The sequence below is a fragment of the Drosophila nasuta genome, chromosome 3, assembly GCF_023558535.2.
Source record: "Drosophila nasuta strain 15112-1781.00 chromosome 3, ASM2355853v1, whole genome shotgun sequence".
NCBI lineage: Eukaryota > Metazoa > Arthropoda > Insecta > Diptera > Drosophilidae > Drosophila > Drosophila nasuta.
The window spans coordinates 30,163,461-30,185,518 of NC_083457.1; the positions used below are offsets into that span (position 1 = coordinate 30,163,461).

Here is a 22,058-nt window from a genome sequence, read left to right on the forward strand (position 1 = left end):
AATCGTTGTTTTCCCATTTCGTGCTATTAATTTGCATTGCGCCAATGTTTGTGCTGACGTCGTTGTTGTTGTTGTCATTTTGGGTATTGTTTTTTTATTAAGATTTATAACATTTATTGCCATATACCCGACTGTGATTACAACATTTGGAGCAAGCAGCACTTTGCCAGCTTTTGTCTGTCGTCTGCCGTCTGATGTCTGCTGTCTTCTGTCTCCTTCTCCTCCTCGATCACGTCGCGCCAAACAGACGCGAATGCCCAGCACAAAAGAAAAGAGACAATACCGGCCCCAAAGCTGAGCACGACAGTTAAGCTCAAAAGCTGAGCGAGCACGCGTTGAGCTTTTGCAGCCAAAAGCTCGCTGTGTCATTGTTTACACACAAAACCGTTATCAGAATTCAAGGTCTTCGGCTTCTGCGTCGTCGCGCTCTCGTTTTCGCTTTTCGCCACTTTTGAGAGCGCGTGCGTGCGTTCGCTCTCATTTCGTTTTCCATTTTATTTCGGTGGCGCCGGCTGCACCTGTGTGGCGCCGTCTATTTAACCTGGCTCCCCAATCTTGGCTGCGGCAGTCTGAACCACGAAAGTGGCCTAAAGAGTTGAGCGCGCGTTTCCCACCCAGCGAGTGGTGGCAAATTTATTCGTAGTGCATAGAGTGAATTAGTGTTACACTTGGGTCCCGAAAAAACAAACCCCCAGCCAACTTTAAGCCGAAGCCATGAGGATCCAGCGGCATTTTGTGGTAATTTCAAACAATAGCAACAATAACAACAACAAGTGTCAGCGCCAGTGTAAACTTTGTGAAATGCGTGTGCGATGATTACTTAGCCAAATGGAACTAATGGAATACAATCTTGACTGCTTATGAAAATTTCATGCGTTTAATTTGTTTACGAAACTACTGAAAAAAACTAAAGTACTTAGATTCGTTTGTAAACATTCGAAATGCTTCAGATATCTTATTTGGGTTTTAGCGCGAAATGTGCGAAGTGAATTTACAAATTTTACACTTTGTGCGTTGGTTTTGCACACTTTGGCTATTAAATGTTACATGACATGGGCTTTTTATAAACACAATTATATGACAAAATTTGATTTAAAGTAATTGGTATCTTTTCATAATAATTGATAATAACTCTATCCATAACAGTTTTTTGGAGGCAATTAATTACTGAATTTTGCAAGCAGCTTAACTACTCTCCGTATAAACATAAAATTTAGGCATTTTGATATTTTCAATAATACCAAACTGTTGCTGGAAAACATATTATATATATTTCAAGATGATCGGAATATAATTTTTAATATCTCAAAATACTTTTATTCCAAAACTGGGGCTTTAAAAAATGTCATAGAAATTCATTGCAATATAATTTACTTTCGATGCAGATTAAATTTGCAACTGACTAAAAGTAAGGGTACTATAAATAATTCCCACTTTTTCCAATAAAATAATAAAAATGTATTTAAGTAAATTAAGTTTCCATAATCGATTTTCCCACTTGCACACTTTCCAGACATTGTGCATTGTCGCCAATAGCACGACATTTGTGGCTCTTTTTTATTTTCGTATTTATTTATTTTTGTCATTTTGATTGCCACTCGATTGCTTTGAGGCGCATTGTCAACAATTAAAAACGCACAAATACGACGGCGCGATGGTTTCATTAGCGCTTGCCCATGAAATGCAATGTTGAGTCAAGCTCTTTTCCCTCACGATCGATGATCCAACGACTGGCGAACCAGTCGCTGCGGCTCTAAGATCACAGACGGGGGTTGGCTTCGTTTGCCACTTTCACTGCCCACCAGCAGCAGCGGAAGCTGTAACTTAGACGACTTTACTGCCACTGCCAAATTTGACTTCGACTTTAACTGCGCTGGCGTCGTTGTCGTTATCGCTGTCGTCGTGAGGCGTGCTTGAGCACAATTAGCACCCTCTGAGTGCAAGCGATGAGATAATAATAATTTTTTTGCCGGCGCTAATTTCCATTTCATAATCGGCATCCAGTTGACATTTGAGCGCAAATTGATTGAATTGAATTTGAATGATTAAAATCTGTTTATGAAATTCCCCCACCAAAGATGACAGCAAATTGACGCCAAATACTTTGACCTCGGCCAGACATACCATATTCCTAATAAAGACAGTGCCCTACAACAAAACACCAACGCCTAAGCATACGGATTCAAAGCGAGAGATTTTTGCATAATGCTGTGACACCTTTGACCATGTTTGAAAAGAGGCCCAGCCCGAAGTGAAACAAAAACAAGGCATATGCCCCCAAATGGCTTTGACCTGTAGCCAGGTCAGGCATTATCATGTAGATCTGCCATATTTATACTCGAATCCCCCACACGAAAATATATTATAACTGCACTGACGTAACATTTCACTCTTACTTTTGTCTGGGAGTCAACGGCAGTCAATGACTCGACTCCCATTGCAAAAATAAGTTGCCGTATGTGTTCAGGCAGGTAGACAGAATGGGGCAAGCCGAGAGAGAGATGATGACGTGATGACCCAGTTATAAACCAGTTTTTGCCTTTTACGCTTCATATGAAGAATATTAAATTAATTAACATAATCGTTGCGAATTCAAGTTGATCCCTAAACGGGCGCGCGTTCGTTGCCTAAGTCTTTTGTTTTGCTGTTGACTAACACTTAACAAATTTACTTTAACTTCAGTTGGGTTTTCTCGGCGCCCTCTTCGTTGCCATCGCCGGCAGCCATGCCAAAGCTGTCGGAGATCAACAAGCTGCCGAGTCCCAACAAGTTGCGAGCGGAAATGCCGTCGCGGAGAAGCGCATCGGTCACGGCTTTGGTTTAGGTCTTGACATCGGCCTTGGTGGTCATGAAATTCACGAGCACATACACGAGCACCATGAGCATCACGATCCAGGCTACTGGAAGAAGAAGGTCACGTGGAAGGAGGGCTGGAAGAAGATTTGGAATCCAGCCAAGAAACAAATTTGGAATCCATCCTGGAAGAAGGTATACAGCATAAGCTTTATATTTATTTATACGTTGATTTAATTAATATGATTATGTTTTATCAAAACGATGATTTACAACAGATTTACAAGCCTCATTGGGTAAAGGTTCCCGGCTGGAAGGAGATTCAGGTGCCAGCCTGGAAGCAAGTTTGGGTAAGTCAAACCTTCAAGTCATAATTTCTTATACTAAATTATATTCTTGATAACTTTTAGGTGCCACACTGGAAAGAGATCTTAGTGCCTGCCTGGAAGGACATTCAAGTGCCTGACTGGAAGCAGTATTGGACACCAGAACTAGTCAAGGTATAATAAAACATCTGATCACACATCAACTCTTTATTAACAATTAAATTAACTCTGAAGGTTGGCATTCCCGGTGAGAAATATCTGGGCAAGGATCATGAGGGCTGGGAGTACACTAGCCACGATCTGTGGAAGAAGAAGGTTGTCTGGAAGTCGCACTGGAAGAAGATCTGGAAGCCTGCAAAGAAACAAATCTGGGTGCCAGAGAAGAAGTTGGAATGGAAGGAAGCGTGGAAACAGTACTGGAAGCCAGCCAAGAAACAGATCTGGAACGATAAACTGGAATGGAAGGAAGCGTGGAAGCAAATCTGGGTGCCTGGCTGGAAGGAGATCTGGGTGCCTGGCTGGAAAAAAATCTGGAAGCCCGTCGTGATATCCGAATGGTTCCCCTCGCCCGATCACCATCATGATCACCACCACGAAGAGAGCTGGGACTGGGATCGCAAGGACAAAGCCGCCACCAACGAAAAGGACAAAGTTGTATGGAAGCGCGATGATAGCAACGTTTCAGCGCAGAAGCCAACACAACTGAAGCCGGTGGCTAACGGAGATTTCAAAGCCAAGACGCTGGAGGCGGCCAAATCGCCAATCGCTGCCACATCGCAATCGTTTAAGTTTCCGGGCGCATAAACGTCGTGCCAAATGCCACATTAATTAGAATGTCACCCACCCGGATCCTTGTTCCATGTAAATAGTTGTACACCAGTCGTTAGCACGTAAGGACTTTCGTTGCGTTGGCGTTAGCGTCAATTTAAATTATCTTTAGCCTTAGACATTGTTTAATTAACCAAATAAAATAAATAAATAAATACAAATTATAATAATACAAATGTGGGTTCAGTCTTCTACTTCAATCTACTTCTTCATCGTCATTGTGCTGCGGATGATTTGGCTTCTTCCAGGCATCCGGCTCAGGAGCATTGGGCAGCGGTATCCACTCGGTGTGTATCGACGGAGTCCAAACCTTCTTCCACACCGGCTCATAGATGCGCTTGGCCCGCCAGTACTTCACCCAGCGTGCATTCCACGAGGTTCTATTCGCCCAGAAGCCATCCAGCTGCGGATCTGTGGTGTCTGTGTGACGTACGCTGAACGATAAGGAAGCGTGGGACGCGTTTAGTTAGTGAAAGTATTACACAATTCCCCGCCGCTTACATGGTGGTTGTCTTGCCGCCCACACTAGACTGAACAGTCAGGCACAGCAGTAGCAATAGAGGTAACAACATTACAACGAACAAACGCCCACAGCAGCTGGTCCGTTTGGGAGTCCGCACTGTCATCATCCTGTCACTGTCACAACCTTCACTGCTTGTGGACCCTTTCATGTTTCGCAATCGACTGACAGCACTTTAGTCATTTCTCTTAATATAAAAAAAACAAACAAAAAGTAGCTCGCAATGCTGTGGCGCCACTTATAGAAATTGGAATGCACGTCGCATGCCACGCGCTTCGCGTAAATGAATTGCAAATTCGCGCACTTTGCACGATCAACGCGTGAAAATCGTTATAAATAACGTAGCAAATGCGTTATATAATAATACGACTCTTTTTTTTTGTTTTTGTTTCTTTCTTTTTTTTACTTTTTTTTGTATTTTTCGTTACTTTTTTATGGACTTTTTTTTGCTGCTGTTGTTGCATTTCTTACATGCTTAAGGTAAAACTTTGCAAAGAAAATGTGTGTGGATGAGAAAGCTTAGGAGTAAATATATAAATCGTATCGTATGCAAGTATATAAATATATGTATGTATGTATGTGTGTATAATCTAGAGTATAATATTTGATTCGTGGGCTCTCCAACTGCCTCAATTCCCAGTAGTTAACATAACTTTCGTTTCGTAGAATTCAAGCTGTGTATTGTCTATTTAACATGCAACATATAAAACTATTTACTTACAACTTAAATTTATGCCTAGCGTGCAACAACATATAAATTTGATAGTATTTCGTTTAATCATCGTTCACACAATTTAATTTAGTTTAAACTTTAAAGCCTATGGTTTCCTGTTCCGAGTATGCGATAGTTTTTTGATTCTTTGTTACAAAGTTTTGGGAATAAGCACTCGATTGAGTTTTACAATAATTCTACGAGAAGGCGATACAAAAAGTTGCATAAAGTGTGGTTGCGAGTTGCAGTTTTGTAGTTTATCAGTAAGTCGTTGTAAAACTAATTTAATTAATTTAAAATTAATATGGCACAAGTCGCGCATATGAACATACAAAATTAAATGTCGTAGTAATTGATTCCGTTTAATGCCTAATAACATTTTAAGATACAAATACAAATAACATTGCTGGACATTCAAGATACATTTTTGAAGATTACATTTACATTTACAATTACGTTGACGTTTTTACAGCACAACAAAAAGAAATTTTTGCCATGCAAAGAGCATACATAATAGTTTTGGACTTGCAGTCACAGCTCTAGAAGATTAATAGATTCATCAGCGGTCATGGCTAATATTAATATTAATTGAATTCATCCTGTCAGTAATTGTTGAGTGTGTTCGATCCATCATGATCTTCTCATCTTTTTTTTATCATATTCGTCTTCGTCTTCTTCTTGTCTGCTAGGTCTGTCAGTCTTTTGAAATACCATTTGAAATCGTTTCATTTTGCAAAATTACAATTTGTTCGTTCATCTTGTGGTGTTTTGTCTGTTGTTCTTCTACGTGTTTGTTGTGATTGTTAACAAGCAGAGAGTTGCGGGAATGTTTCTGTGGCTGCTTCGTGACATAAGAGTATGTGGACAGCTAATTAAAACTAATTGATGAGTACATTAGATTCGAGGAAGTGGTAGTTAGTTTGTTTGGGGTCGGCGGCATAATAACGTGACCATGTCCATGTGTCAGCTTTGCAATTTTTCAGCGTCTGACTCACTCGAAGGACATCAGATTGGCCGGCAGTGGCTTTGGCACACGCGTCGTTGCCAACTTGCAAATGGCATTTGTCCAGAGATGCGTCATCTGTGGGCTGTCCGTGCGAAACTTGTACACGGTGCCCAGTGTTCGGTGGTATAGCTCAAAGGTGTTCTTGTGCTTGGTGTTGTCGCTGACATGGGCATACCAGCCCTCCAGTGGACACACCTTGCACGGCTCGCGCTTGAAGTCGCCGCGTTCGCTGCCCTTGAACGACTTGGGCGGAAAGTAGACGAGCGAATTGGCCCAGATCTGTAGCCAGTAGCGTTGCCACGACGCCACCGCCGGCTTGCGTCCCTCCTTCTGCACGGTTTTGCGACGCACACAGCCCTGCATGGCGGCTGCTGCCTCCGGCGACATTAGATCGCAATCACTGCCCGCAAAATCGCACATGATGCCCTCGGCACTCTCCAGTGAGGTGAGGTCTGCGTTCGAGAGCGCATCGCTGTGCTCCAGCACGGAATCGTCGAGCAGATGATGGCGAGGCTGTTGACTCGGATCGTGCTCCAGGTGCAAATGATGTGGATGCCCGTCGTAATTGTTCGGCGCAATTTTGCCAAAGATGCTGCGAATGCAAAGACGGAGTAGAGTTTAGTTGCAAGGTTCAAAGGTGAAAAGCACATACAGACAATAGATATATAGATTTATATATATATACGGTAAGGGGCGTCATGCAGGCAAGCGATCAAAATGGGATAAACAAATCAAAGCATAAGGCAACTGAAAAGGCGTTTATGAGTATAGCTGAGTGTTCAGTTTTTGTGTGAGTGTAAGTGTGCGTGTGGATGTGGGTGGCAGAGTGTGGAATGATGAGCCAAACGAAACGAAGATCATTCAGCAAATCTCATACAATTATTTTACACCCAAAAGTGATGCAAAGCAGCAGCCAAAAATGTAAGCAAGTGTTCTATGTGATGTGTATGTTCTTGTTGTTTGTTATCGAATCTCAGTTACAACGAAGCGTGGTCAAAAATGAGTAAACTGATGCACAACTAATTGAACTGATAATGCAAACTGATAAATTGATAACTTGATAATGCATAATATCCTAGCTACGGCTACGATTGGTTTGGTTTGTTTTGTTTTGGTTTTTGGAGAGACACTCACCGACGGCATCTGCAGCGCTTGTTGGAGATTGTGCCAATGCCCGGCGCAATCATCACAATGCAGCACTGGCACCTTTGTGCAAAGTTGCGTGGCAGGCTGCTGCTGCGAAATCTACACATATCACAGTCGCAGTTGCAGTCGCAGTCACAAGTAACAAATACATTTTACAGATACAGATACAGATTTACAGAGGCAGAGAAACACAGAACCAAAGCGAAAGCAAATGTGTGTGTGTTTGAAAGAATACAAATTAAGAATACAGCATGAATAACGATACAACAATAATAATATTAATAGAAAGAGTCAACGAGTTATGTTAACGATTGTTTAGGACCCCACAATGTTCAGTCCAATTTGCGCAGTGAGAGAGATTGTGTTGAGTGGTGGTTAAAACGAAATCGAAAGTTTGTTGGGACGAGACACAAAAAGTGTTGTTGGCAATTAGAAATGCGCGAATTGTTTGTTTGATTTTCAGTTTGCATTAGAGATTCAAAACTTACTTTGTGCCCAGGCTGCGACACTTGCGATGGCCGGGCACAAACTTGGTGCCACTGGCCATGCGCATGGAACCAATTGTTTTGGCTGGCGACAGATTCAAGCAACCAAGCGCTGGTGTCACGGATTCCACATTAAACGATTCCTTCGAGCTGCACGACGAGGAGCTCGGACCAGACGGCGAAGCGGGCTCCAGACTCAGCGAGCGTCTGCACAAATTGTAGAAGAACTTTAGTAATCGGTGAAAAATTAAAAAAAGGATTTCATTTACTTGTACTGCTCTTCTTCGAATATGTTCTGCAGCTCTTCAATGTAACGTATGGAGGTAAGATACTTTTGCGTGGACTCATTTGGTTGTATTTGCTGGTAATCCGATTGCTGATAATTCGAGATGACGCGCAGTATGTTGTTCATCTTGTTGCGTCGTTGCTCCGGCTCTAAGCCGCCCTTGTGTGGATGCGCCAGATCGATGTAAATCAAATCTGTGAGAAACAATCCCAGGTACGGTATGCAAGGCAGGCGCAAACTCTCCAGATATGAGCGTAGATTAGCCCAGTTATTCTGATCGCTGAATATGTCGCTGAGTCGCTCGAAGGACTGTCGATCCTTCTTGGACAAACAGGCCCAGGTTTTCTTGAGGCGATAAATGCTGGCGCTTTGCATTGCCGAAATGATGGCAAAAAGCGAGTGCAGATTGTTCAGCTCGTGCAGTTTCTTGGCCACCTAAAATAATTAACAGATACTCAAATTAATTTAAACTCTTTTTTTAGAGAAAACGAATGTTATACCTTAATAAAGTGTGTCATTATTTCGGCACGCTGTTTGGGCTGCTCGCCATTCAATATTTCGGTTACTGTCCAGAAGCTGGTGTGATTGAAGCGTTTGGTGAACGCCACAATGTTGGGCGTAACCACATGCTTGTCCTTCTTGGTCCAGGCACAGCTGCTCAGCTCATCCGGTTGAATGAGCGCAAAGACCGGAAAGTCCAGCAGCGTTATCTGATTAGCCAACAGATCGGCGGGCACACGCAATGCACTCATTATGACAGCATCCAGCTGTTTAATGGAGCCATGCGAAGGCAAACTCTGCGACTTATTCGCTGGCGCTGCGGTTGTACTGCAAAATGCGATAACAGATTTAATCTAATTAAGTTTGAGGCGAGGCGGAAGCTTCGACTTACGCTATGCTGTAGTAACAACCCGGCGAATCTGGCGACGAAGAGAAGCTGGTCAGACAACCAATGGAGTTCTTGCGCCTGTTGCTCTTAATATTCAGTGTCTTGCTGGCCGGCTGTTGGGCTGCAGTCTGTTCCGCCTGCAGCTCCTTTTGGCCCTTATCCTGACGCAAGCAGGCCAAGGTATGAGCATTGCCATTAGTACTTCGTTGCTTCGATTGACGCGACTGCTGTGGCGATTGCTGTTGCTGTTGTTGTTGCTGCTGCTGAAGTGCTGACATTCCGTTGTGCTGATAATGCGACTGAGCTGTGGGTGAAGCTGTGACATATGCTTGTCCAGCATAGTCCACATAGTCAGTGCTTGGTTTTCTGCTCAGCTGCAATTGGAAATGAGATTTAAGTAAAACGTTTAAAACTAAAAGCAGCTCGAAACTTACCTCAGAGTAGCGCAGATTATCCGTGGAGAGATCTCGCGATATTTCCGAATAGCGCATCATGGCGTCGTTCAATAACCAATTGTACAATAAACTGCAATTGCGCAATACAGAAGTAAATATTATTGTTATTTGCTCGTTTGTAGTTTTATGCACTGTGTACTTGTGTAAAAAACTCGTTGATTGTGATAAGCAGAAAGTTTTTGGGTTCCGCGTGCTCCGCACTCTTGGCAGTCTCTCAGTTCACTGAGTAACCATTTTGAGTGTGTGTTTTTATGGTGCACGCGGCTGGCTGCAACAAAAGCCACAATGCAGAACAACACACAATACGAGTAACATGGCAAGTAGCAAGCAGCAAGCAAGCGAGCATCAAAGCTTCAGCCACTGTGGCACGCTTCGCTGCTCAATTTCCAATGCGACGGTGGCCATAATGTGAGTCATGCGGGGGACCAGCCAGAAGTGAGACCTGGATCTGGTCTTTTATGGCAACAGTGAGTAGCCGCCGTTTTGTGTTCCGAGCTGTCGATTGGTTTTTTTTTGGGGGGTGCCAATGCAACAGCAACCACAACAACAACAGCAGCAACAACAACAGCTCTAATGCTAATGACATGCATACGAGAGACTGCGCGTAAAGTCAGCGGAAAGTTTTTTAGGAAAAACAAGTCACCAAAACGGTCAACGAACCCATAGAATCAATGCGGCCCAGAGACAGAGAAGTGTTTGATAAACAGAGGAAACAGAGAAAAGTATATTGATCAGCTTCTCTTATTTATAATAACAACTTAGCCTTGTACATTTTTATAGTGCGCAGATCTCAAGTTGAGCAAGCGTTAATAAGCATACACAACATGTGCACTATATTATACATATGAATATATAAATATGGCATATATATTTGCCCCTACAAATGTCTATCTATATGGTCGAGCTGATACATAGTATGCATGCCATACATTTCTCAAAGACTGTCTGACGCGACCCCGTCTAATTAATTTCAATTAAGTCTATAATCATTCCAAAGCGAATGCTGATCAAATCCAATGACGTTCACTTTGCCAGTGTCATTTCTTCGAATAATTCTGTGAGCAATTCGATGAAGAAATTGATTTTACTGTAATTAACATAAGATTTCTAAATGCCGCGACATGTGGCAAGCTCAATAAAGAAATCGAACAATTTAAAATTATTATTATAAACGTACTTTAAGTATATGTAAACAAGAAATACGTATGAATAAAATCGCAAATGCTTATCGGTAAACTTCATGCAAGATATCGCTTGCTTCAAGGAATTTGTTGTATTAAAAATGTTGAGTGTGCAAGTCAAAAATATACGTACAAAAAAGTACTTGAGAATTTCTTTTTACATATGTATCTTGTTATCAATAATCGTAGGTGAACCCCGCACAACAATAAAGCATGCTCAGCGATAAATCAAATCACAAACAAATGCCAAATTTTGTTTTTGATAAGAACTGCGTTTTTCTGACTAGCAATTTTGGAATTTTACTAAACAACTCTATATAGATACTGTGTTTTTGTTTCTGTTTACGAATTGATAATGTGTTTCTCAGTTCATAATAATGTTTATTCAAAATTGAAATATTTTTCAAGACTTGCTCTCTCTCTTTTTGCAGTTATCGGGCATATGGAAACGGAAACGCTTCAGATAAACGCGTGTAAACATCATCTAATGCTCTAGTAATATCTTATTCCTTTGTTTCGCTGATAATTACACAATTCAATTACAGCGTAGCCATATTTATATATAATTTTATACAATATATATGCATATGGGGAAGAGTACGATATCGGGAGATAAAAGAAATTCAATTTCTGGCAAGACACAAAGCGAATGAATTATTTTCCAGACTGCCTCAAGTTTTGAGCAAATGGATTTTTATTGACTATTTGAACTATTCTACAAATATACATATCAGACAGATATATAGATGCTCATATGGTACATCTGTTTGTAGATATACAATATACACATATATAGTAGATATATTCGCATCGTATGTGTATCACTGGCAATAGATTTGAAATTTTGCATTGTTTTGGCTGGGGTTCGAGACGTTGAGCAATTTATGAAAATATCAAATGCAATTAAAGTAAATTAACTGACATCATGGGAGTGTGTGTGTGTGAATGTGTGTGTGTATTGTTTGTTTGTCTGATTTATTGGCAAATAAAATGTTGTTGCTTCTTTATTTACATTTACACGGTTCCCACGTTTAAGCCTTATAAACTGGGGCTATATGTAAATAAGTATTTATTGTTTATGCGCCTTCTGCCTCCTTTATGCAGCATATGTAGAATGCTTTTGTTTAGCTTTGATTGCGCTGACTATACGATACAACTGAACATATGTATTTATGTACTTTGATACAAGTAGTTTAATTTGTATTGTGGTCAGGGACAAGAAAATGCGGAGGCGTCTCTGCTGCCGTTACCGCTTCCCGCTTTTGTTTATGACCACCACCCACCACGTGAGGATCGCCCACCGCCCTCAGCACAACAAAACAAGACAGAATGCTACAATCGAGTGTGCTCGACTGTGAGATACCCGCACCTATTTTTAATGAAAGCAAAACAATGCGGTATTCTTAAAATGTACCAAATTAATATACCACAAAAATACTTAAATATACCCCAAACTATATATGGTATATTAGTATAGTACTACATTCAAAATATACCATAGAGTGCAAAATATACCTGAAGTTATTTAAAAAATACTTTTGTTTTCCCTTATACAATTTTTATCTGATTGCAATAAAGTTTTCAGGAATTATAAAAACTGTAATTACTATTGTATGTGCCAAAAATTGACTCTAGCTTAAAAATTACAGGCGGACGTGACTCAACTGTTGTCTATGATCAAGAATATACATACCATATATACTTTATTGGGTTGGAAATGCCTCCTTCTGCCTGTCACATACCTTTCCTGCAGACACAAAGTTATAATACCCATCTACCCTATGGGTAGCGGATATAAACAGAGAGAGACAAGTACATATGTATTTGGAAGCCAATAAATATGTTTATTGTTTTTACATAAATTTCGTAAATACAAACAAAAACAGCTGCAGCAGAAAAGTTCGCGGAAATCAAAAATTGGACTACCGCCTGACTAACTGACTAAGTGACTGACTGACTCTGCTTCCTACACATGAATGTTTTCCAGTGTACTATGTAGGCATTTATGTGGTGCACATCTTTTCCTCCGCAATGTGTGTTGGCGTTAATTTCCTTTGATTCACATTGGAATTTGCCATCAACAAGACCAGACTAATACTTTGTCTGGCCCTAGAATGGCCGAGTGACCCTCGCTGTGATCTCTCAACAGCTTTCTTTCATTCATTCTTGTTGTTGGTGCTGCTGCTGTTCAGAATTTACAAAATGGAAATTTCATTTTTGTTATATATTTATTTTGACACAGAGCTGTGTAACAGAGAGAACGATTGTGTGTTTATGGCGGGCAAGGTCAGTTGGTGTCGCCAGCGTTGACAGCGATGCCATCGCCATCAAGTTCAATAACCGCGCCAAGATTTGTTTTTATTATGGAAAAATGCCCCGTCTCCGTTATACGCGTGTGTCGTCTTTGTACATAAATTAACCTTCGCCCGCCCGATGGCAATGCGATTGTGAAAAGTGCATACATATGCATATAATACAGTGATCGCCTGATATAGTCAACTTGGAATGGATTAAGACCAAGGCAATTGATCGAGTAATAAAATGCATGACATTATGCGAGGATTCCATTTTGCGAAGAAATGCAAATTTCTTCATTATCTAGGCTAGACATCGGTTGCAATCTCCTCTGTACTTTTTTGCATGACGAACACATTTTGTAGAGCAATCACTGTGTGGGGTGCCAATGCAAATAGGAGAATACGTTCTGCTTTCATTGAGAATTTAATTGATAGCAGCTATTCTGTGTAGTCTTTATGCTATCAATATTTAATCGCATGCAATTACACACAATGCAAATGCAAGTCAAGTGCATTCACACACACAGACACACACACACATATGGGTGTGTGTAATGCACACTTGTAATCACAGTCGCTGTTGTAAGAAGAGAAACTACACACGAAAAAACAAAGCCGCTGGCTAGTTGTATAAAACAACAACACAAATCGCAGCTACAATTACAACTACAACAACAAGAACTAGAGAAGGCCAAGCAAAAAAACAAATAATAAGCTTGGCTCTGGCTTTTCTTTCTGCTGACGCGTTGCTTCATGGATTTCTATTTCTATTTCTGTTCTTATTTGTTCTGTTTCTCTGATCCGTGCGCTCATAAAGTGGGTCACCAAAGCAGCAAAGCGTTCCTAGAATCCGCAGCCCATATGCGAATAGTTTTCGAGTGCCTGCATTCACTTAGCACTCGTTGAAGTGCTGAAAGAGCTGAGCTGAACACAAAAAACAATACGCATGGAGCCTTGAAATCGGCATCCCAAATTGAAGCGAAGGCAAGACAAAGCAAGGCAAGGAAAAAAAAACATCTGGTCTACCCCTGAACTGCTGCGCTGCCTGCCTGACTGACTGCCTGCTTGGTTCGCTGAATGCGCGCATCCTGTTTAGCAAGTAACCAAAACAACAGCTGGAAAATAATGCAGCAAAGTGAAACTCAAATTTCTTGCCAAGGGGCGTACAGTTACTTGTGTGTCTGTGTAATAGATGCATACGTATGTGTGTCTGTCTGTACAACAAAATGTTTCTTATATGGTTGTCTGATAACATTTGCTTATCACATGATCTACATAGCTACTGCGTTTATCACTAAGGGAAGCAGTGCTAAATGCTTTTTTTATTGATTTGTTCCTACAATGAATCACTTTTACTCATTTGCCGGCAATATAACGTGAATAAAATGAACAGCGACCACAACAACAATGACGACAGCCACACACACCCCTAACAAATCGATAGCAATGATTAAGAGTGTACACCCTACACCTCAGCCCCCTACCTGCCCCAACCAACCCCATTGATGGTTGTCACACGCAATTTTGTGTATGCCGTCGGCAACGTCATTAATGTTTAGCACACTTCGCATGCAAAAAAAAGATGGGTAACAGAAGAAGGGAACAGAGCAGAAGAAGCGAAATTCAAGCACACACACAGAGACAGTGTCCCCCAACATTTAGCGCCCACCCAGTTTCGTAATCACCGACAAGTACACCCAAAAGTATATACAAAAAAGGAAAAGCAAAGAATTGCACTTGATATAAATGAGACGATTTGTCTACCCAGTGCCAGTGGCAGCCGAGAATAGTATTGCAACGAGACATTTATTTATAGTGCGCCCCGTATTCACGCCCCAAAAAAAACTTACCTAAACAAAAACAACAATGACAGCGACAACGGCAAGAGCAGCAGCTTCTGTATCAATCAACCAACGCATTTTAAACTGGCACTGTAGCTGTATCGAATACTTTAGCTAATAGCTATTTTATTTTGTTTCTCACTGAAGACAAAAAACACAGACACCCAACGCAACAGCAACAACTCGGCGATGTCGACACCGATTTTTCACGCACGCTTTTTTTAATGCCCGCAAGACTTAAAATTGTTTTTGTTAATTAATTAATATGAAATAAAAACGCGCGCGGCGTACGCACATTGAATATTTATTGTCGCAAGTTCTGACTGACTGACTAGTGGTGCCGAAACATCGATGGGATTACATATCGATTATACGATGTTTCTAATTTTTGTAAACATCGATTTCTTAAGGCAGCGATAACTCAAAATACTGAAACTACGAGTACTACCTCGTTATATTTGCATCGATAACTTTTCATAACGCGTGTAGAAAGTCGCGCCATTTTAAACGGCTTGTTTTTTGTGCTTTTAAATAAAATTTAAATGCAGTCTAGGAGATTTTTTGCATTCGAGAGTACTACTTTCACTGATAAATGTATGTATAATTTTTTTTTTTTTAAAGAACGAAAAAGAATAAGAATGTATTAATGTTGTTTCACCTAAAATATATTACTCAGGGCTGCTCACTTGCCGATACCAGAACGATGTCATAAAACTGTACGGTTTGATGAATAGTGAGTCTGGCAGCACCAATCATTTCTTGTTCAATTTAAATTAAATTCGCGCCATACTATTAAGCAGACAATTGAATAGTGGTTGACTTTTTGAGCCTGCTTCAAATAAAACATTACATTTTCTTTTGGGTTAGTTTAATTTATTTTGTATGCATATTGTATAATTTGTGTTATGGTTATTATACAATACATAAATAAATTAAATTATGTTCTTTATTCACAATATAAGTATGTATTTTTTTTGGATTTCTTTCAAGATACATGTTTGTTTTCTGATTTTGTCGATCTTTCGGAAAACTCCATAAAATATATATTTCAAACTCAACATTCCGCTCAACGTTTTAGTCGATAAGCCAATTTTGCAAACATTTCGTTTGCATTTCTTTGTTATTTTTTTTCTTTTTGTTTTGTTTTATTGTAGCAAAGTACATTTCCAATGGTTATTGTTGAAAACAATATAAAATATGTAGATCAATGTGTTGTCCAACGTGCTTAGCAGTTGTCGAATTTTCATTCGTTTCATTATCTTTTCTTTTTAAGTAGTTATTACACTTATTATTGTAGATGCGCGTTTTATGTATATAAGTTGCATTTCATTTTTTTAAACTCGTGAGTTTTTGTTTTCTTTGTTGTGTTATCAGTGTATTGTAATTGTTACGGCCGCAATTGTTTACGTTGTTTCAGATTTAGTAAATATTTCTTCTTGTCATACATGTTTATGTTTATTTACAGCAATATAAATACAATTGAATGCTTCGCTAAAGTACTTTTCTTCTCTTTTCATTTGGTTTTGGGGGACTTTGGAACATCTACTATTTCGTTTCAATAATATTCGACTAATTAATAAATAAATTTCATTATCTTTCGTTTCATTCGTTTTTGTACAATAGACGCGTGTTTTTGTTTTTTGGTTTTGTTTTGTTTTGTTTTGTGTGTGTTATCAGTCATTTTTCATTTACTTTACATGAATGTGCAGGAAATTATTGTTAAGTTTTACTTGTAAATAATTCTCTTTTCCTCTATGGTTTTTCGCCGTCGCCGTCGCTTTCTATAGATTTCTTTTTTGCTCCAATATGATAAGTACATACTATATGTTACATACATACATCATAAAGCATACATTCAATAGTCATTATGGATTATGCTTGCGTGACTTCATAAAGTATGTATACATATACATATGTAGTAGGTATGTGTATATGTTGGTTACCAGAATTGTATTTCTAAATTGACACAGATAATTTAAGATCACAAAGCGTAGTACAATAAATTAGAAAATAAAGGGAAATACCAATAAGAGTACACACATACTTGTTCGTATGTTAATTAAATTAATTTAGGCATGTGTGTGTATATGTTACAATAATTACACAAATACTTCAAGTACTTTCGTACGTTACGTTAATAATAATAATACATGTACATCATACATATAGTACATTATATAATATGTATCGTATATATATTTTTATAGAATAGTATGCTATGTTATGTTGTTGTTTTAGTTGTTGTTGTTGTTGTTGTTCTTGTTGTTACCAATATAATGCAGACTTTAAAATATTTTATTTGTTATAAATTGATTTGTGTTGCAGACACCAAAAATTGTTTTGATATACATAATATGTAAGTAAGTACAATACAATAAAATGTTAAATTACAATACAATAAATAAGTACACATGTTGGATTGTATGTAAATAGAATCAGTAGCGTATTTAAGTATTACGGACTATATGTTGTGGGTGGGGAGGGAAGGGGATAGTGGATAGGGGGAATATTACCTATTCAAATGGCAATTGTGCAATTGTCTCGTTTCTGCTTTTGACAGACATGCAACAGACTAGAAAAGCACATGATGCCACATGAAACTTGCGCAATGTCTTTGGAATTCACAAAGGCGGAAAAGAACGGTAAAAATAGAAGGAAAGTGGAGGGTGGATGGATGTCAGTTGGGAGTCAGGGTTTCTTATGTGTGCTTAGATCATAGCAATACGATTATGATACGATACGATTACGATAGAGATACATCATAATATGATAGGGCTTACAATTTAAAGGGAAGAGATAAGAGAGTTGTGCCATCAAAGCAAGTTTACTCGTTTGTTGCACTTCGAGAGCCTGCAGCCGTGGAATTAAATTCCATGGACTTTCATTAGGAATACATACATAGTACATCATATATGCTATACATGCGCGCGCGTATCTGTTTCTCTATATATGTATTTATGTATAGTATGTAGTGTGTGTGTGTGTGTGTGTGTTATGTACATACGCGTGTACTTTATGTCTGTCTGTTGGCCGATAAAATGGATCAGTCAAACTTTACCAATTCCAATCGATACAGAGATAGCGACAAACTGAGATAGCGAGACACAGAGACAGAGAGAGAGTGCCAGAGAAAAGAGTTCAACTCTCTCTCTCTCTCTTAATAACAGCCGCCTACAATTTACTTCTTGCTCTTGCGCTTCTGTTTCTCCTCAGCTTTGGCAGCTGCAGCTGCTGTGGCCGCGGCATTCAACAAATTCATGTTCGGCTTCACCGTGCCCTTCTTCTGTGTTGCCGGCTGCTGTGGCGTTGCCTGCGTGATGTTGTTATTCGTAGTTGTGCCACTGCTGTTGCTGCTGCTGGTGTTGTTGGTTGTGTTTGTTGTGGTTGCTGTTGCAGTTGCAGTTGAGGTGCCATTGGTGGTGGCTGCTGCTGTGACGCCTGTGGCTGGCGTAGCCGGCGTCTCGTCCAGGAAGAGCGGATTCTTTACCTCCATTTCGCCAGTGGGCGCCAGGCCGGGACATTCATAGACGGTATAGTCGCCCTCCTCGTTGTCGTCGTCGCTCTCCACATCGGAGAGGCCGCAGCTGCCGTCGGTGGCCTGGCAATTCTCCATGGCGATGATTTGCTGCTTCTGGTGCTGATAGTGATACATTTGGGCGCTCTGCGCCAGCTTGCGATCACACGAGGGCGAGACATCCTTGTTGGGTCCCGTGACGCCATAAGCAGGATAGTCCACATCAGCGGCAGCTTTGCTGCGATTGTGGAACCTAAAAGAGAACGAGAGAGAGGGAAAGAGGTTGCCCGTTAGTTCAATTATATAGCATAAAGATTGACATAAGTTAACTAAGCGCTTGCCAACTTACCAGGTAACACCTAAAGCTAAGAGACCCACTGTGACGGCCGCACTAACTCCAGCAATCAGCGCCACAATGTAGACGCCCATTTCGCTGTTCATGCCCAGATGCTGGCGCATCACCTGATGACCAGCTTCATCGCTGGTATCCACCGGCAGGTGCGGTGATTTGACTGGCTTCTGTAGCTTACTCATGAGCCCTGCGATATCATTGCTACCCTCCTTGGACAGCGGCAGATTGACGCCAGCCACAGCTGCAGCAGCCGCAGATTGCGGCTTGATGCGATGGAAATTTGCAGTTGCTCCATCGAGCAGCTTGGGTGGCTGCTCCACAGGTTTAGCCGCTGTCACGGTGGCGGCCACTTTGCTCTTGGACGTCACCACTTCGGCACCGGCTGCGGGTGCTGGCGCATACTCTTCGTAATCATCCAAGGCACGCGAGTCGAGTTCACCGGAAGGATCATTGGCGTTCTCAAAGAAACGCGCATCGCTGGGACCGACGGCAAAGGGAATGCGCTCCCTCAGCACATTGTTGCGATTGTAGCTCATCTCCAGGCTATTCCAGTTGGGTGGGGGCATTCGCATGGGCGGCTGTGGTCGCTCAATGGGCATGGCTTCCATGGGACTGCCGTAGGCAGCATCGCCTTCGACGTTATCGTATTGATCGTATTGCTGATTGTTGTTGTCGTTGTTGTTATTATTGTTGCTATTTTCGTACTCATCCTCGGACTCGGCCATCTGTACTTCCTGCTGCCGCTGGCGATAGCGTTCCTCCTCCAGGAGTTTGCGCTGTCGCAGCATCTTCAGTTTGATCAGCTCCAGCTGCTGCTCGAATTGCTGCTGCAGTCGACGGCGCGCATGCTCCTCCATCAATTGTTCATACTGCTGGGTTTCTAGAGCCGCCGGCGTAATGGGGCGACGACGAAGTCCTGCAAGGCGAAAGCGAAATGCAATTGATTAATTGGTCTGACTTGGGTGTGGTGTTTGCCGTGTGGCATGTGGCATGTGTTTGGACATGGACGGACTCTCATTATGTTAATGCTAATGCTAATGAAGTCCAAGTCCATTGCGTGCAAGTTGCTGTTCAAAAATAACGACAACCAAAAATAGAAAACAAAAGGACAAGGCGAAACGGAAGGAAGAAATAAACGGGTTGAGGTCGCGCTTATAACTCGCCCAAATAAAAAACGCCGCCAGAATAGACAAACAAAAGTCAATTTAATTGCCAATGTTTAAAAATAGACCAATTACTACAAGCGTTCACACACACACACACACACACACACGCAGGCATACAGAAGCAGTAGCATACACACGCACACTAGGACATGGCTGTGACGCGGTAGAAAAAGCTTTATTTCATTTCGTTTGCTGTGCGCTGAAAAGTAGGCTATAAAAAGTACTCTAAGCCTCAACTGCAGCAATCAGCTCAAAACTTGAAGCAAAGCAAGCATCAAAGCGACTCTAGTGGGCTAGTGGGCGGCACACGCCCCCTCTGAGAGGAGTGAAGTGGGATATAAACACCCACACACCCGCACACACTCACTCACAGATCAACGGCAGCCTCTGCAGCAGCTGCGGAGTGTGAGTGCGCGTGGGTGTTTTGATTCGTGAATATTTGATACTCGATATGGACTCCTCACACACACAAACACACACACACATGCACATGCATACAGCCATGCACATCTAGTATACAGTAGTATACACAAAACGAAGTTGGCAAGCGGCTGCTTCGCTTTTCCTGCGCCATTCACGACGCAAAAGTTCAAATTACACACACACACTAACGCACAGTGACATTCAGTTCTGTGACTGTGTGCGTGTGAGTGTTTGTGAAGCGGTAGTTGTTAATAGGGGTTAGTGGTGGTGGGGGGTGGTTGGGGTTAGTTGGTTGGTTGTGCTATTTTTAGGCATATTTACCTGGGTAAACGGACATTTCGCAGTGACCCAATATGCTGCACATGAGGACTGCAATCAGTGCGCAGGTTATTTCCATTCGCTTCGCCATATTGCTGACTTCTCTGCTCGGTGCTTTTCTTTTAATTTCTGTTCCGTTTCGTTTTTCTTTCACACTAATTTGATTTAATTGGTTGCGCTTAATCGGTAAGTTTGACGTCAATTCAGCGCCTCAATGTTGCACTCGGCACCTTGGCACAATTAACTGCTTACGAGGCAAGCAGCCAGGTAACTGGTATATGGTACTTATTGGGTTGGTATTTGATTAGCAAAGCACAGCACAGTTGCCATATGGCCGGTTCAAAATGGCCAAGTACATGCTCCTCTCAATTCACGGAGGCAGAGACAGCGTTTTATTGATTTTCACACATACACGCACGCACACTAGCTCACTCACACACACACATTTGCACTCACGTACAGACGACACGAAATCGGGCAGCTGGTGGTTTTAGTACCTAGATTATTTCGCGTAGGCGTGCAATATTTTATTTGCAATTTCCTTTAGCAGATTGCAAAAGCTGGCAGCAAAACTGTATTATTGAGCGTTCAACGGTTTCCAATGCACTTGCCACGTCTGTCACAAATGTCAAATGTTGCAGTTTTCTTTCAAGTTGCAGGCAAACAAAAATTTTTGTAATGAACTTATTAGGCTGCTCCCCCGTTGAGCGTTCGTTTCACGTTGCGCGTTTCTTTTTTTTGATGTTTTACGTTCAGCTTTTGTGTTGCGTTGCGTTGCTTTGTCGTCGACGTATAACGTTATACTGAATGAGCAGCAGGCAACAGCAAAAACCAGCAATGGGACCTGTGACGCAAATGTTATGTCCGCCCCCGCACTGTTAAATGTTGCGGGCAGCTTTTGGGGCCAAGCCAACAACAAAGCGCAGCAACAAAAATATATTACGGTTCAGCGCATGCGTAAAGCTTTCAATCAAAAGCTCGACACGTCCGCATGCAAGTGTGTGAGTATAAGTGAGGTACCCGAATGCTTGTGCGAGTGTGTGTGTGTGTGTCAGTGCGCAGGGATTCTTTGAATAAACATTCATGCATTCATGAAAAGGCCGATGTCAGAGTCGACTTTTTGGCAGCTAGCAGGTGGCTGCTACGTAGTCACTTGCACACACACATACACACACCCACAACGTATGCTACATATATGTAAGTTCGTGCCCCAGCTCCGATAGCTTTTGGCGGGCACGCGCTGTACCATTTACATTTTGGGATAGGACATTTTATTTTTATCAATGAATTTTCAACCGAACACCCGAAAGCTTCCTAATTCACAGGAACCTTTTTACTGTTGCATGCCCTTAACATTTTCAGTTTCGCAAGGGTGCACAATTTAATGTTAACGATCGCTTGGAACTGTATTAGTATCAGTCATGATTATCAATGAAAAATGGAAATAAAATTATTTTCATTTAAAAACACATTATCGAATTTCTAATCACAGTTTTCTATTACTTAACTCTGTATATATA

General features: G+C 41.2%; 4 protein-coding genes across 6 annotated transcripts; 1 reads left to right on the forward strand and 3 right to left on the reverse strand.

Moving 5' to 3' along the window:
- The first annotated feature begins 560 nt into the window (after window positions 1-560).
- LOC132793922 (uncharacterized) lies at window positions 561-4,123 on the forward strand. Its single transcript, XM_060804083.1, has 5 exons — window positions 561-738; window positions 2,683-2,988; window positions 3,072-3,143; window positions 3,204-3,293; window positions 3,354-4,123. Exons 1-5 carry the CDS (start codon window positions 715-717, stop codon window positions 3,921-3,923), a joined length of 1,062 nt encoding a protein of 353 aa, XP_060660066.1. The 5' UTR covers window positions 561-714; the 3' UTR covers window positions 3,924-4,123.
- LOC132793923 (uncharacterized) lies at window positions 4,045-4,748 on the reverse strand. Its single transcript, XM_060804084.1, has 2 exons — window positions 4,449-4,748; window positions 4,045-4,381 (listed from the first exon to the last, which is right to left on the reverse strand). The coding sequence occupies exons 1-2, from the start codon at window positions 4,616-4,618 to the stop codon at window positions 4,144-4,146; spliced, it is 408 nt and encodes a 135-aa protein (XP_060660067.1). The 5' UTR covers window positions 4,619-4,748; the 3' UTR covers window positions 4,045-4,143.
- Window positions 4,749-5,577: 829 nt separating this feature from the next.
- On the reverse strand, window positions 5,578-15,066 carry LOC132793919 (ras-specific guanine nucleotide-releasing factor RalGPS1). 3 transcript variants are annotated; one of them, XM_060804080.1, is made up of 8 exons: window positions 14,775-15,066; window positions 9,426-9,516; window positions 8,995-9,365; window positions 8,603-8,930; window positions 8,086-8,537; window positions 7,820-8,023; window positions 7,320-7,430; window positions 5,578-6,777 (listed from the first exon to the last, which is right to left on the reverse strand). In XM_060804080.1, exons 2-8 carry the CDS (start codon window positions 9,483-9,485, stop codon window positions 6,171-6,173), a joined length of 2,133 nt encoding a protein of 710 aa, XP_060660063.1. In that variant the 5' UTR covers window positions 9,486-9,516; window positions 14,775-15,066; the 3' UTR covers window positions 5,578-6,170. The 3 variants fall into 3 exon arrangements, with proteins under 3 accessions (XP_060660063.1, XP_060660060.1, XP_060660062.1); XM_060804077.1 differs by lacking the exon at window positions 7,320-7,430 and having other exon boundaries at window positions 14,775-15,064; XM_060804079.1 differs by lacking the exons at window positions 7,320-7,430; window positions 14,775-15,066 and adding an exon at window positions 10,761-10,963.
- Window positions 15,067-15,629: 563 nt separating this feature from the next.
- LOC132793920 (uncharacterized) lies at window positions 15,630-21,750 on the reverse strand. The gene is made up of 3 exons (XM_060804081.1): window positions 20,542-21,750; window positions 18,629-19,547; window positions 15,630-18,532 (listed from the first exon to the last, which is right to left on the reverse strand). The coding sequence occupies exons 1-3, from the start codon at window positions 20,627-20,629 to the stop codon at window positions 17,944-17,946; spliced, it is 1,596 nt and encodes a 531-aa protein (XP_060660064.1). The 5' UTR covers window positions 20,630-21,750; the 3' UTR covers window positions 15,630-17,943.
- Between the last annotated feature and the right edge of the window lie 308 nt (window positions 21,751-22,058).